Source organism: Nematolebias whitei, chromosome 2, assembly GCF_014905685.2.
Source record: "Nematolebias whitei isolate Nwh7 chromosome 2, NemWhi1, whole genome shotgun sequence".
NCBI lineage: Eukaryota > Metazoa > Chordata > Actinopteri > Cyprinodontiformes > Rivulidae > Nematolebias > Nematolebias whitei.
Window position 1 is genome coordinate 41825160 of NC_056499.1, and position 16674 is coordinate 41841833.

Sequence of the window (16674 nt, forward strand, 5' to 3'; positions counted from 1 at the left end):
ATATATATATATATATATACACACACACACAACTTCAAAATAAATTCTCACCCTGTACTGAAAACAGATTCAGTGTCTCAGCGCCACCAGCTGATGAGAGGTGGTGACGTCAATTTGAACCCCGCCCACTGGAACCGGTACTGAAAGCATATTGGAAACACAACCTGTACCGTACTGAGTAGAGTAGAGCCGTGCTCTACAGGTACTAATGGAAATGGGGCATTACTTACCTACTTGCTTACTTACCTACATACTTACTTACCTACATACTTATCTACTTACATACGTACTTGCTTACCTACTTACCTACCTACTTACCTACTTACGTACATACTTGCTTACTTGCTTACCTACTTACCTACTTGCTAACCTTCTTGTCTAATTTCTTACTTACCTATTTACTTACTTACCTACTTACTTACCTACTTACCTATTTATCTAATTACTTACTTACCTACTTACTTACCTACTTGCCTACTTACTTACCTACTCACATACCTACTTACTTACCTATTTATCTAATTACTTACTTACCTACTTACTTACTTATCTTTCTTACTTACCTACTTACTTACTTACCTACCTACTTACCTATTTACTTACCTACTTACTTATTTACTTACATACTTAACTACTTGCTTACCTACTTAATGACCTACTTATTTACTTACTTACTTCTTTCTTTCAAAATAGTTAACCTGCTGCTTTAAATAATGACTGTCATGGCCTCTCTTTATTAAACCTTTTCTCAGAATTTGAAGAATTTCACAGTTTTCCAATATTATTTTATTCAGTTGCACAAAGACGAAACTTGACCTGCTGCAGTAATGTACTTGTGTGTGTGTGTCTTTCAGTTCATGGACTCAATGATCAGCATCAACATTACATCGGTGTGCCAGGTGAGTGTTGCACCATGCAGTGAGGCTTTTTTAGCATGTTCATCTGAAAGAAACCTCTTAGAAAATGCTAATGTTAAAACAAATCAGAAGTGCAAAAATAAAGCAGTCATGATTGCATATGCTGATTTGTAGTTAATGTACCTTTAGCAGTAATTACAGCTTTGACGCTGTGTGGACAGATAGGTGGATTTGTTTTTGATTCTAGGGCAGTGCATTTTTAACCACTTTTCTTGGTAAAGGGCTCGAGTTCAACAGAATGAAAAATGGAAAGTTCTATGTTTTTTTTTTAAAGTATTCATCTTGCTTCACTTTAAAGTGCTTTTATGTCCGTCTGTGCTGAAAGCAGAGACTATTTTGAGTGTCCAAATTAGTCAGCACCTAATGGACTTTACTAACTTTGATTTCTGTGCTTAGTATTAGTATTCGTGTGTTTTCTTGACCACTTTTAAGTAATTAGTTTTGTTCACATGAACTCAAGTGACTGATGGTTTGTAGTGTGCTGTCAGTCATACAGACCAGAGAATTCACACACGTCACTTCCATCTTTGTTCAATAACTACCAGAGCAGCAGCTAAAGTCCACCCACTCTTTGTAACACTTAATTTAGGTTATTCAATATTTCTTCAAATGACTCCCTCTGCTATCATTAACATTCCTCTTTGTCTTTGTCTCGCTTCTCGGACCACCTCTTCACACACCTCCCACAAGCATACATGTATAAAAATGTGGAGGAGCACATCCACACACTAACTACGCACAATAACCTTGCTTTTTTCTCTCTTTTTTTTTTTTTTTTTTTTGTCTGTGAAGGACTTTTATTTTGTATTTTCCCTCAATTTTTTCTGTGTTTTTTTTTTTCTTCCCCAGATGACGCGTCTAGTTTTACCTCAAATGGTTGACAGGTGAGTTTGACTTCAAGGGGTTTAGGCATCGTATTAGATATTTAAAAGTGTAAATGTTCAGAAATATTTATCACAGCTAAAAGCAGTGAGAACACAGAACATTTTCAGGGCGTGGTATTTCTTGAAGAAATGCATCTGGCCCACAATCTTTCATAGAGTTTGAAACTAAGCTCACCTTAATATGAGAATGGACAGAGTTCTAGCTGGTTTGATTTTCCTCTTCATTTTCAAAGGTTTAAAATGACATTATACCATTTTGTGGGATCTTGTAAGATGTGCTAGTGCTCAGAGATTGTGTTAAAGGTGTCAGCTACCACCATCATGTTGGCATATGCTAATTAGCTGTGGCGAACACCTTGAATTGTGTCGAGTCCAAATTTCAGTCAGCTGTAGAGTTCCACCCAATGATTTTCTGAAAGTTGCATTTAAATCCATGCAGTTGCTAACAGATAGACTGTTGACAAATAGATAACGGCAAAGTTTTAAAACTAATCACATGATCAGTTAGCACTCAATGTCTGGACTCACCCTCATTTACTACCACACCAAACGTTAGGTTAATATTCGTAAAATTACCTGATTTATAGCCACTTTGGTGTCGGACAAGTTTGCTTAGCTGTGGCAGCCATTTTGAATGTAGTTGACTTGTAGAAGCTCATTCAATGATTGTTTTCTGAGAGTTTTACTAAATTGTGTCCAGTGGCTCATGAGACATTTTGCTGACAAACATAGTGTTGATTTAACAGATAATGGTAAAAAGATGTTGCACAGTATGTAGCCATCAGAGTACATGTTCACTTTCAGCCACTACAACACCAAAGTTTAGCTTAATATCTGTCAAACTGCTTAGCTATGACAGCCATCTTGAATGGGACTGACTCCAAAGGTCAATCATTTGGAGATGTATATCCACTGATTACTTTCTGAGATGTTTATTTGCGTTTCCGCAATAGTTTATGATATGTTGTTACAAACACACACACATATGCACACAGACACAGACAAAACATTATCACCTCCTGACCTTTGGCAGCAGGTCATAAAAAGTTTTGAGAAAATAGCGAGTGCATTAAAAAAAAAAACTTAATTTTCATGTATATTATGATAGAAATTACATTTAGGGTTGTTCTGTTTGATATTGTTCTAAGAAATGTGAAGCCTTGTTTAGCTTTCTCAAAATAATAAAGTAAACTGTATTAAAAATGGAGTACATGGCGTGTACATTTAAATGAACGCTAATTACAGGCTCATGTCAACATGTTCATATAATAAATATACAGTAGTCCCTCACTTATTTTTTTATTTTATTTATTTAGCCTTTATTTATCCAGGTTAGTCTCATTGAGCCACGAGAACTCATTTTCAAGAGAGACCTGTTTTAGGGAGCACATGGTGGGGGTTAAGGGCCTTGCTCATGGGCCCAGGGTGGGGCGAATGAGGGTGGGGGCAGGTGTGGGTGTTTCACCTACCCCACCCACAATTTTGATGTTGTCGGGGCCGGGGCGTGAACCAGCGATCTTCGGATCACAAGCCCACCTCTCTAACCTCTGCGCCACCACTCCAGACACCCCCACAATAAATGAAAATCTGCGAAGTAAGGACATTAAATTCATTTTAGTGTTTATATATATTTTAAGTCTTTATTTACCCTTCCCACACTCTTGCACTGTTCTTAACAATATTCTAAACGCTCTAAAAGAGCACAGTGAAAGAGAGCAGACCGACTGATGCTATGGTTACTGAGCCAATCAGCTCCCAGGATACAGAGCGCAATGCTCTGGTTGGTCACCTTCCATCAATCAGCCAACCGTGTGTTGTCTATAATTTTGCATTGAAAACCTGCGAAACAGTGAATCCGCAAAAGTCGAACCGCAAACTACCGAGGGACTACTGTACTTATTTTCTGTTGAAATAAAAAAACTTAGCACATTGTGGCTGCTTCATACAGATCAGTTGTGACTTTCAGTTGCTTTATTTAAAGTCTAAAACAACAACAACAAAAACTGTGGTGACAAAAGCAGAGATAGTGCTCTTTCTTCCTGGGAGATGAAAAGAAGAGATCATTTATGTGAGCCCAATTATGCAGAGGGAAAAGTTTCAGTTAAAGAGATTAGCCTGATGCTATGGATCCTGAGCCAATCAGCGCCCAGGGGCGAATTGGCCATTGGGAGCACCGGGACATCAGCTCGGCTCGGATTAAGGCTCGGTCTGGGTTAAGGCTCAGCTCGGCTTGATTATTTAAAATAAACAATCCATGCTGCTCACTCTTTTATTCGCCTCGCTAATGCCCCCACAGCAGCGATGGGAAAAGACAGACCCCCCCCTTCTCTTTCTGAGGCGGTCAGTCACTGTAGAGCAGAGCATCGTCCACCTGTTTCTCTGCTCTGCTGTGACAGACAGCCTCAGAAAGAGAAAGGAGAAGGCCCCTCAGTGATCGCTGAGCAGGCCAGGTCACCGGGAAACGATGTGTACAATCCAAGAATGTTCAGTCAGGTCATCTGGACTTTTTTTTTTTGTGCAGAGACGTTTCGTCCTTCATACAATGGACTTCCTCAATCTGAGGAACCACCAAACGGCGTACACCATGGATTGGTGGAGTCAGTTTTGTTTGGTGGTCCTCAGACTGATGAAGCATTCTGGATGGAGGGAGAAACGTCTCGGCACAAAAAAGAAACCGTCCAGATGACCTGACTGAACATTCTTGGATTTTATACCTGGATTATTGAGCATGAACTTTAATGTTTACAATCTTATGTTTAAAACCCACGCAAATTGAACCACGAAGTATCGAGGGAGTACTGTAATACAGTAAACCCATTGGCATCATGAAAACAGTTCTACAGCATACTGGAGTGTTGTCTTCCTTTCCTGTCATTATATTCCTGTACCAATGGAGTGGCATTGATGTGTTTGACATGGATTAGTTAAATTAGTTAAAATAATTTGTTAAATCAACTCAAAGCAGCCTGAATATGTTGCTGAGTTTGTTGTGTAATTTCCACTGCTATCAAAAGGGGGAGACAAAAGTTTCACACTTTCTACAAGCAGCACATCACAATGTAGGAAAATGAGATGGTTTGATGGTGCAGTTTTTTAATTTTATTTTAGTAAACAATGTAAGTAATGATTATGGAAATAAAAAAAACTTTTTTTAACTTTGATGTCTTTGCTTTCCCTGAGATTTGGTTAAAATTGAAGATAGCAAACTGATTACGTTTCTGCTTGAAAATATTTCTGCAGCATCCAACTTAATTTCCACGCATTACATGAGAAGGGAACGTGAGCGAAGAACTCCATGAGAGCTGATTCCTCCAAACTGCCCGACATCATAAAAAACTTTTTTTTTTTCCTCTTCAATATAACATCCCCTAAAAAAAAGAAAATGCCGGCTGAAGGCACCACAGGCTGAAGCAAAAATGTCATCAGATTGTAAACATTTAAGTATTGATGTTGCTGTATCTTTGATCTTATCATTATCCACCAGCTCTACTTTGATGCACTACGAGTGCAGCTTTGGCTCAGCATGCAAGTACATGCACTATCATATTCTTTTATCTTGCTCAGATTGATTTCAGGCTGAAGAGGCTGTTGCCCCTTTTTTCTCTCCTAGAGTCTGTTTCTGTCTGATGTAAAATATGTTTTTCCCCGTTCCCTTCTGTCTGGTTTCCAGGAAGAAGGGGGCCATCCTCAACATCTCATCTGCCAGTGGGATGTACCCTGTTCCTCTCCTCACCATCTATTCTGCCTCCAAGGTATTTGCACTACACGATGTATGACCTTCTCATCAAGTGTTACTTGAGGAGAGACATGTGGGTGCACCCCAGCTCCATAAACAGTTTATGTTAGCATACGCTGAGGAGAAATCTCTGTGCTTTTGTCTTATGAATTATTCTTTCTCATCGACCTGCATAGACCGGGGCAAGGCCTAATCGATAGGGGAATGTTTGCTTGTATGTAACGTTAAAGTGATGGACTATTTTTCTGTTGCTATTCCTGATAATAGGGAAATGCACTTGTATAGTTTTAGTTCAAGGCTTGTGCAGTTGTAGTGACATAACTTTATCTGTTATGTCATATTATTTGTGAGTTCAGCTGCTGTTTAATTGTGCTAACAAACAGTATACAGTAGTGCCTCGTTCATTGCAGGGGTTACTTTCCAGAACCCCCCCACCCCCCCACCCACAAAAAGTGAAATTCCATGAAGTAGGGACGTTATATTTATTTTAGTATTTATATCTATTTTAAGACTTCAGGAACCCTTCCCACACTCTTGCAATGTTATAAACTCTTAAACCTACATCATTTTAACAACATACTTACAGTACTGTATATGTAGCTACTAAATTAAACTTAACAGGTTCTGCCGAACAGCAGCGGCTCGGTTTCGGTCCGACTTTGTTCTGCTCTGACTTGTTTCCATTTTGGCAGACCTATCCTACTGGTTCTGGTCAGCTCTCTGGCTTGGGGTGGTGGCGGTGGGCTCCGAATGGAATGCTGGACCTTCGATGGTGTGCGACCCATTCGGAAGTCCTTGTGGGCCATCTATCAGCTCTCAAGATTCACCGATGGTCTGGAGGTCCGGTTCTAGTCCGGTTCCATGGGTTCCGTGCAGCTCGCTGCATCCACTGGGCGCCATAGTCACTGTAATAAGCGACACACTTTTCCAATCAGATCAAAACTTTACCTCTAGTTTTTCAGCAGAAGGAAAACGGGGCTTCTGGGAAATGTGGTCATTATGAGTGGCGATACAGTGTAGGCTTATTGAGGGAAAACTACAAAATGGTGGCGCCTGTCCAAAGTATTTAATTGTTTCGTTAACTTTTTACTGCACAATATCCCGTACTGTCCCAATTACTTAATATTAAAATTGACAATTGTGTCGTGTACATTTCGTGTTCAATCTTACTTGGAAAAACTGCGATGGAGCGAGTCCGCGAAAGCCGAACCGTGAAGTAGCGAGGGACTACTGTAATCTGTAAACACTGAAAAGGAAATAGATTCTGAATTTTGACTGCTTTCTTTAAATCCTTTTCTTCCTCAGACCTTTGTTTATGTTTTGAACCTTAATAACTCAACTTTTTTCTTAAAATAGGCATTTGTAGACTTCTTCTCTCGAGGACTGCAAGTTGAGTATAAAAGTAAAGGGATCATCATTCAGGTAAATTATACTTCACTCAGAGCTTCTGCTGTGAGTTTGTAAGTTTTTCATATGTCTGTCAATTTCTGATTACTTTCATTTGCAATATTTGTAGAATCCAAGGCTTTAAAAATACACTTAATCAAACAAAACTAGAGTTTTGTCACTGGGTAATGTTGTGTATCATTTCATTCTTTTGCTTCCTAGAGCGTTTTGCCATTTTTTGTTGTAACCAAGCTGAGTAAAATCCGACGGGCCACGCTGGACAAGCCCAGTCCAGAGCGATACGTTGCAGCTGAGCTCAACACGGTGGGACTGCAGATGCAGACCAATGGCTACCTTCCACATGCCATTATGGTAAGCCTGTGTAGTAATGTCAGGACAGCTTTGCTGTAGACACACTACTAATTAATTATTCTTAAAGCTAGTTCAAGCACAAAGAATATTAATTGTTTAATTACAACGGAGTCTTTCTTTTTCGAGTTAAATTTCTGCCATGTGACCGAGATAACTGTGAGTGGATTGTTTAATCAGTGACATAAGACGCCATTTTATCTTTGACCCATCAGAATAAATGCGGTCATTTATTTAACAGAATCAAAATTTAACATCAAAACATGTACACATTGATTTGCTGATCTGTTTCTGATTAATAAAAACTTGGCAAGCTTTACTAACAAGACAACAGAACATTACTGATCGAGGCTGATTCACCTCTGAAGGCATCTAGATTACTGGCAAATAGAAGTTAAAGAGAAGAAATAGATTTAAAAGGAAGATGGATGAAGGAAGATGTATGTTTGTTGACCAGAATTGGCACTCTTCTTTCAACACCAGCTCAACACCCCCACCCCCACCCCCACCCCCGCCCACTTAGTACGTGACAACTCGTGACGTCTCTTTACCTTTGCAGTGGATGGATCAGCTCCAGTATAGAGGTCCCTTTGCATGCTACCTTTCAGCGTCTCCGGTCAGGGTGGCTGGTCATCGTTCGAAGTCGTGATGATTTACTCCATTCAACAGAACAAGCTTCCTTCGAAGTTGTAGGGCGTTACACCCGGGTGAGTTCACAGCGAGGCACTGTGACTCCGTTGGGATGGACGGACCCTTGTCTCACGGTCAAATCCATCAGCTATTGATTAAATCTGAAAGTTCCTTAGGAACTCTCAGTAAGACTCCAGTCAGACATTCCACTCAGAAGTGGAAGACTCCTGGGAAGACTTCAAAGACTCAAGGAAGACTGAAAGAAGACTCAATAGTCCCAGGAAGTGTTGACTTTTTAAAGAGTACTCACTTCCTGTCACTTGGTACTTCCTGATTGGTTGAAACAACCAGCTGGGGGGTGGTTCTAGTGATGTCAAGAGGGTCACTAGAAGTCAAAAAGACAGCAGGAATGTTTACGAACAGTTAGTATAGACGGAGAAATGTTATGACGAAGTGAGAAAAACGCAGATGCCAGTTGAAGTTACTTACTGTCTGCTAGTTTTAAAAACAAGACACTTTGTTCTAATAACTCGTCTCTGTTTGTCTCTGACTTTCGACCGACATCACTACTCCTCATTCAGACAGAAAGTTAAAATGCACACTTACTTTGTAAACAGACATTTAACTTGATTTCTAAGTTTAATGAGGTTTAAAAATCATTAATACTGTTTCACAGTTGATTTAAATGAGTGGTTCACTTCAACATTTAGAAATGTTATGAACTAAACACACTTTGATTATCAAGATACTGTAAAATAGTAATGATAATGTAAAAAGGAAGAGTGTTCTTTCAATTGATTAATTCAGGATACAATTAAATAGTCTCTTGATGAGATAATTTGTATTTCTGGATTCAAATCAATGAAATAACAGTTCCTGTCCCCTGAAGGTCTTCAGAGACAGGTTGAGGTCAGAGGCCTAGTTCACTACACCTGGGAATATGAAACGGGAGCAAAGTATCACAGATTCTGAAGCAAAGACACTTTATTTAAATTGTAATGAATCTACAAAACCTACAAGAGATTACTTGGGTTTTAATTTTCTTACAGCAGCAAATAATTATTTACTATGGAAACTAGATTTGTTAATCTAAAGTCTTATTCAATTCAATTCAAAAATACTTTATTAATCCCAGAGGGAAATTAAATGTTGTTGTAGCTCATTTTCCTTGTTTCATAAAAGAGTTGTTCTAGATGTTGATGGTTGTGGGCGGGAAGGATCTCTTGTGATGGTCCGTCTTATAGCAGATCTGAAAAAACTGGCCACAGATGTTGATCCGTTTACTTGCACTTGGTTGGCCTCCTGGGCTTAAGGAGAAATAGTTCAATTGAATTGAAAATTATTCAGACAAAGTCAGTCTGAGAAGGTCCCAGACATGTTTCACTCTTTGGATTTGTTCCCATTCATTCATTTTGGTTATGTCTCTTTTGCTCTGGCCAACTTCAGGCAGACCAGTGGTTTGTCTACTGTTCACCTAGGGCTGGACATCCATCCATCCATCCATTTTCTTTCGCTTATCCGGGGTCGGGTCCTGGGGGTAGGGAGGCCCAGACTTCCCTGTCCCCAGCCACTTGGTCCAGCTCCTCCGGGGGAATCCCGAGGCGTTCCCAGGCCAGCCGAGAAACATAGTCCCTCTAGCGTGTCCTGGGTCTTCATCTGGGTCTCCTCCCAGTGGGACGTGTCCGGAACACCTCACCAGGGCCCGCTTCACTATAGACCTATCACTTCACCTATCCACCTATCGATCTCACGTTCCATTTTCCCCTCATTCGAGAACAAGACCCCAAGATACTTGAACTCCTCCACTTGGGGCAGGACCTCCTCCCTGACCCAGAGAGGGCACGCTACCCTTTTCCGGCTCAAGACCATGGCCTTGGATTTGGAGGAACTGATCTTCATCTCGGCCATGTCGCACTCTGCTGCGAACTGCTCCAGCGAAAGCTGTAGATCACGATCTGATGAAGCCACCAGGACCACATCATCTGCAAAAAGCAGAGAAGCAATCCTAAGGCCACCAAAACAGATCCCCTCAACACCTTGGCTGCGCTTAGAAATTCTGTCCATAAAAGTTATGAACAGAATCGGTGACAAAGGGCAACCTTTGCGGAGCCCAACTCTCACCAGGAATAAGCCCAACTTACTGCTGGCAATGTGGACCAGGCTCTGACACCGGTCATACAGGGACCTAACAGCCCGGATCAAAGGGCCCGGTACCCCATACTCCCGGAGTACCTCCCACAGGGTTCCCCGAGGGGCGTGGTTGGATGCCTTCTCCAAGTCCACAAAGCACATGTAGACTGGTTGGGCAAACTCCCACGCACCCTCCAGGATCCTGCTGAGAATGTAGAGCTGGTCCAGTGTTCCACAACCAGGACGAAAACCGCACTGCTCCTCCTGAATCCGAGGTTCGACTATCCGACGAACCCTCCTCTCCAGAACCCCAGAATAGACCTTACCAGGGAGGCTTAAGAGCGTGATCCCCCTGTAGTTGGAATACACTCTACGGTCCCCCTTTTTGAATAGGGGGACCACAACCCCGGTCTGCCAATCCAGGGGAACTTCCCCTGATGTCCACGCAATATTTCAGAGTCGCATAAGCCAACACACCCCTACAACATCCAGAGCCTTAAAGAACTCGGGGCAAATCTCATCCACCCCTGGGGCCCTGCCACCGAGGAGCTTTTTAACCACCTCGGTGACCTCAGCACCAGAGATTGGAGGGCCCGACCCAAAGCCCCCAGGCTCTGCTCCCTCAGTGGAAGACGTGTCAGTGGGATTGAGGAGGTCTTCAAAGTACTCTGCCCACCGACCCACGACATCCCATGTTGAGGTCAGCAGCACATCACTCCCACTATAAACAGTGTTGGAGGTGTACCCCCCCCCCCCCCCCCCCCCCACACCCCCCCTGGTGGACCAGAATCGCTTTGAAGCCGTGCAGAAGTCATTCTCCGTGGCCTCCCCAAACTCCTCCCATGCCCGAGTTTTTACCTCAGCGACCACCCGAGCCGCATGTCGCTTGGACTGCCAGTACCTATCAGCTGCTTCCGGGGTCCCACAGGCCAAAATGGCCTGATAGGACTCCTTCTTCAGCCTGACAGCATCCCTCACTGATGGTGTCCACCACCCGGTTCAAGGGTTGCCGCCGTGACTGGCACCGACAACCTTGCGGCCGCAGTTCTGGTAAGCCGCCTCGACAATAGAGGCACGGAACATGGCCAACTTGGAATCAATGTCCCTCACCTCCCCCGGAACATGTTCGAAGTTCTCCCTGAGGTGGGAGTTAAAGCTCCATCTCACAGGGGACTCTGCCAGACGTTCCCAGCAAACCCTCACAATACGTTTGGGTCTGCCAGGTCTGACCGGCATCCTCCCCCACCATCGGAGCCAACTCACCACCAGGTAGTGATCAGTGGACAGCTCCGCCCCTCTCTTCACCCGAGTGTCCAAGACATGTGGCCTGGACATGTAGGGCTGGACAATGTGGCCAAAACTTTTATTACAATATATTTCTTAATTTTGTTCGATAACGATATAATTCGATATTGATATAAACAATGTAAAAGCCTCAGAAAAACTGTACAAACTGTATAAATAAATTAATGTTCACCTTTTATTTGTATTTAGCCTTCAAAGAAATTTGAAATCACCATCAAACATAAAACGCTACAGTATTTTTACATAAAACTCTCAACTTTGTCAATATTAATAGTTTTAACTTTAAACAACATAACCCTAACCCATGCAGCAAATGTCTGTGTTTGCTGCATGGGTTTCTTTTGTGATACAGCTGGGGGTGTTGTTTCATGGACGCGTTGGCTCAAACTTTTATTGTGCTTCATCTTGTGACTCTCAGCATATTCTATCGTGTGGAAACTCTTCAAATGGTGGAACAAGTTATATGATAAGTTAGATCATTTTGAAGCGAAAACTTACCGCGATTTGGATCCTAGCCTAGCCTGCTACCGCTGACTCCTGCTGGTTTTGAGCTCTGTGTGTGGTGTACGTCATTACGCACTTACATAGTTGTGTTGTGGCTTTTTCTGTTCGGGTTAAAACGGCCGTCACTTCAACCCGAACAGAAAAATGTGTCAGTGAAACACTGTAATCCTATTGTAATGTATATTGAAATATTGAAAATGTGCTTAAAACTCATTTCGCCGTTATTGAATAAAAGTATATCGTGACATATATCGATTTCAAATTATTTTTCAGCCCATGTTCACTTAAATGTCTTCTCCAAGATTCTGCATTTGGCCCATTCTGCCATATTCATTTACAAATGCAGACTACCTCCAGCCTAATGTAGGTCAGTCACTGACTTGAGCTGGTTTTCAGCAGATTTAGCCAAGTGCTTTGTTTACACTGAGTGCATACCTGCATTTCACTATATCTGGAAAAGTACTGGCAAAAACGATTACAAACTGCTCCATTATATACTGTATTATTCAGGATAAACTTTTTGTTTTATTTAATGGTTTTATACCTTTAAACTGAAAATACCTTTTATTAACCAGCTGACCCATTGCTGACACACCATAGATACGCTGAATGTGAAAGTTCCATCTTTTGTCTTAAACTGATCACATGCGTTGACTAAATAATCTTCTGCATGTACATCATTCATTCTTCCATCATCTTGACCCACTTGTTTCTTTCCGGGTCACGGGGGTCGCTGGTACCTATCTCCAACAGTCACTGTGGTCGGGTTCATCACAGAAATGCATCATAAAGATGTAATTTAAAGTTGATAGCTTAGGCTAAAACCACCCCTGTGTGGTGTCGCCCATTAATATAACCAAAATGAACAACTGGATTGCAGCACATGCAGCCTGAATAGCAGGAGACAAAGTATATATTGAAGGACAAGTGCAGCAAATAACTTATAGGATTAAAGTAATGAACCAGGTGCAGCTGAACATGTAGACAATCACACCATGGCAACAGGGAGAAAACGCTTCAGTTTCACTTTCTAGAAAAGAGCATGTACCAGTTCACCTCCACTCACTGAAGTAATGTTGTTTCCACAGCTACAATGAGCGTCTGGATGAAAATGTAAGCATCCTCTGAAGTAATGAAGTAGAATGCTCCGTTGGCGTTCAGTGACATTTGTGACAAAATAACTAACGTCATAACAGAAATGAGGTGAAAACTCAAATCCAGGTCTGATTTTTTTTTTCTTTCAGTGGCTGCCTTCATTTATCAGAAGACAAAGAAAAACTAATTATTTTTAATTATTTTTTTGTCCATTCATCCAGGCTATAATGGTCATCATCAGTGGACTTTGTGACCTAAATATCAAAAATCATGTTTATTGATTAGACATTTGTATAACAACACAATTTATTACAGCTCACAGGTGGTCAATAAATCATGTTCAACATGAATAGCTGTTGTTAATCCTGTACGGTCAGTGGTTTCCGTGCATAAATTCAGCGCAGATGTTGCCTGTCTTCAGTTCACAAAGCCACGAGCAGCCGGCAAGTCGTGTTGCTGTGATGATCTGATAATCCCTCTCTGTTCACTTGTGCGGTAAAGCCCTTCACATTTTACAGTTTTAGGCCCCAGTTTGCTGGTGTCTAATTTAGTTCCCTCTAAAGCAGCAACTTTCTGGTAAAATAAAAACATCTGCTCTGGTAAGTTTGCTGTAACTTGGTTTTCTTTAGGGGAACAAGTATATTGACGGAGTAAGAGACCTGGAATAACAAACCTAAACGGATAGAGACAAGTGAAGTTAGAGTTCTCTGAATTGGAGCACAGTTCTAATTTACTCAAGTGTTTATGCTAAAACTTTTGTTCAAATGTAGTTCATGCAGTTGTTGATGTGCTTGAAAACATTTTCTGGCCCTAGGCGTTGGTGTAACAATTGAAATGTCCAGGCTTTAATAAAGATTAAAAGAAACTACAAAGTTCCTGCAGAAACTTTGATGTGGACTGCCACATAGCGGCCATTTAACAATGTTCATTTGACAGTACTGTGTTGGGGTTTGCTCTCAGCTACCATCGCACCAAATTTCAGCTCAATAAGATAAGACATCAATTAGGCCTGTCGTGATAAACAATAAATCAATTAATTGCATGATAAATGAAAATCATCAACCTCATTTTCATTTATCGGCTGTATTGTTTCTTCAAGTCTGTCTCTCTTTCTACTGAAGAAATGACTCAACTCCGGTGCTCTTCACTGACCCCTCTCTTTCTCTTTAAAATCTGTTTTAACCATTGAAAATTGCGTTTTTGGATCGTTAAAAGCAGCTAAGCTGAGAAGCTAAGCTACAAGTTAAGCTAACAGGCCGACCTCGGGAAAAAATCTCCGTCTTGTCAAAGCTTCAAAATTCATGGTTGAAACCCGTGCCTTTGTGTAAAAAGATTTTTTTTTTTTCTGCAAAAAGAAGCTGAGAACTTGTTTACTGATTTTTTTTATTAAAAGCTTTGTGTGACAAATGCTATGCTAATAAGCTCAAACCACACAGAGTGTCCGCCATTTTGAGAACCAAAAAACAGGAACAAGAGACAACCCATGTCACGTCAAGGGGCCTCCCTCCCATTTTTCTTAGAGACATGCTGTTCGCTCCCTCACTATCCATCCTTCAGTTCAAACGGTCTTTATACTCCCATCCGGTGCTCAAAAATGGTACTACACTCAAAATAAAATTAACTAACGTCTTCTTAAATTTGACAATAATGACTAATTGTCCAATTTCAAACAATATTATCGTTTATCTCAATAATTTGAGACAATTAATTGCCCAGTAAAGTTTATCGTGACAGGCCTAACATCAGTGTGTTATGGACATTATTTTTCTTTTAAGCTATGGTGGCCATCTTAGATTTTTGATTTGGATTCAGTATGTCATGGGGAACGTTCTCAGCTATAACCTCACCACAACCAAAGTTTGTACTTGGACATAAACAAATTACCAGTATCCAATAATTGACTGAAAAACCTGAAAATCTGGTTTTGGAAAAGTGTGTTATTTAAATCGGGGATTGTCTAGGAACCTTGTATTATGGGCTCCTACTTTTCTGCCTCATCTGCATCAAGTCTACATTGTTTCATTAAACTTGGGATGTTTTTCTTTGTGTATAATCAAGCCAGCAAACAGATAAGCAACATTAATGGCATACCTTCTTCTTAGCTCTCGAGGTGGTTCTGAAATGAGTTCATTATCTTTGCTGTGATGCTGTGAAAGACCCACTGATGCTGCGCGAGTCTGCCTGTCGTTTACAAAGAGGACTTAAATCTCAAACTCAATCAGCAGCCTCCACCGCCGTGCAGCGAGGTTGTAAAGTAAAAGCTGAGTCCCCTGACTGTGTGGCTAAAGTAGAAAGAATTTTTATTACAGAAATTTGAACAGGCTGCTAATGTACCATATTAAAATTATTTGCAAATGGAGTAGATTTCTCCATGAACCCTAGAGATCCGCACCATCTGGCTACATAGGAAAAGAAATGTTGCTTTGGAGAGTACGATTGAGATTTGGTTTAAATGCAGTTGCAATGAGGATTTCTTCAAAAAACACGTAGTTCAGGGATCATTTGAAAAGGACGTCTACATTAAAGTGGCACTGTTGCTTGAAATGTGCCTTGTACAAACACGCCTGCCACAGTTGTTGCTCCTGTGGGCTGGCCATTAATAATACATGCTAATCTGTTATTTGTAAATGCCACCAGATGACCATGTAATTCCCCCTCTGTAGGGTTGGGTGACTACAGCTCTGCTCCCAGCCAAGATGCTGAACAGCTACATGATGGGGATGGGTTTGTCCCAGCGCGCTCGTTACCTCAAGAAGCAGAAGCAGGGTTAGATGGATCGGCGGCTGCTGGGAGCCGCAGCGACAGACAGAGAGGGGACCAGCTGTGTTCGTGACGTGTCCAACTACCATCATCATCATGGACCCAGCAAAGACAAAGTGACAGTTTCTGGGCAACATCTCAGTATTTTTTATTTTTTTTCCCCCTTCTTCTGAAAGTGATAGATGATGTGAGGGAGTCTGTTAGCACATTACATGTGTTCAATCCAAACGTTTGTGTAAAAACTATTGGACCAATTGGTGCTTTTTGTTGAGTAAACAGCTTTAATTAAACATGGGAACTAAAACCAACTCCCAAAACTGACCATCTGTCTAGCAAGCGTGATGCTTTCAGGAAGAAGCGTGGCTCTAAAGTTGCGCGATGTCTCTGAACATGTGTGTTTGTGGCTCCTGTGGGGGTTGCCTAAAGCTGTTTTGATGAAACGCTGAAGGTGAAACTTCCTCTTTGCAAGCACTTAATGAGTTACCAGAACGCAGAAATCTGTCAACCTTTCATAATTACAGTTATTTCATGTCTAGATTGAAAATATTCGTTGTAACACTAACATCAAATTGTCATTTGAATACGTTGTCAGCAGTACTAAAGCTGTGGCGAGAACTGCGTTTAGAATTGATTAAAGATAAAAACATCAGTAAAATGAGTACATGAAGGGAATTTTTGGTCAAATATGAGTGTGGTTTTTTTTATAACAAAGCAATTTGTCTCAGATATTCAACACTTCTCAAAATTAATGTTTTTTTTTCTTGCAATTTCTCAAATTAGGTTGATTTTGAGATAATATTGTTCTTTATTCATAAATGGCAGTAAATGTGTTATAGCTACTAAATTATTGATAAAAACATTCCTCGCCCTTCAAAATAAAAATCTGTCTGGTACAATACCGTGTTCTCTTCTAGAAACTGTACTCTGTTTATGTATTTTCTTTGCTCTTAGTGTCATA

General features: G+C 41.0%; 1 protein-coding gene across 1 annotated transcript in view; it reads left to right on the forward strand.

The window, feature by feature from the left end:
* Positions 1–16433, forward strand: part of hsd17b12b (hydroxysteroid (17-beta) dehydrogenase 12b) — a 39162-nt gene extending 22729 nt beyond the window's left edge. Inside the window, exons 6-11 of the mRNA XM_037697691.1 lie at positions 855–899; positions 1767–1801; positions 5472–5553; positions 6894–6959; positions 7146–7295; positions 15620–16433. Coding sequence (XP_037553619.1) covers positions 855–899; positions 1767–1801; positions 5472–5553; positions 6894–6959; positions 7146–7295; positions 15620–15727 — 486 coding nt within the window. The 3' untranslated portion in view covers positions 15728–16433. The remainder of the gene's footprint in view (positions 1–854; positions 900–1766; positions 1802–5471; positions 5554–6893; positions 6960–7145; positions 7296–15619) is intronic.
* Positions 16434–16674: the final 241 nt, after the last annotated feature.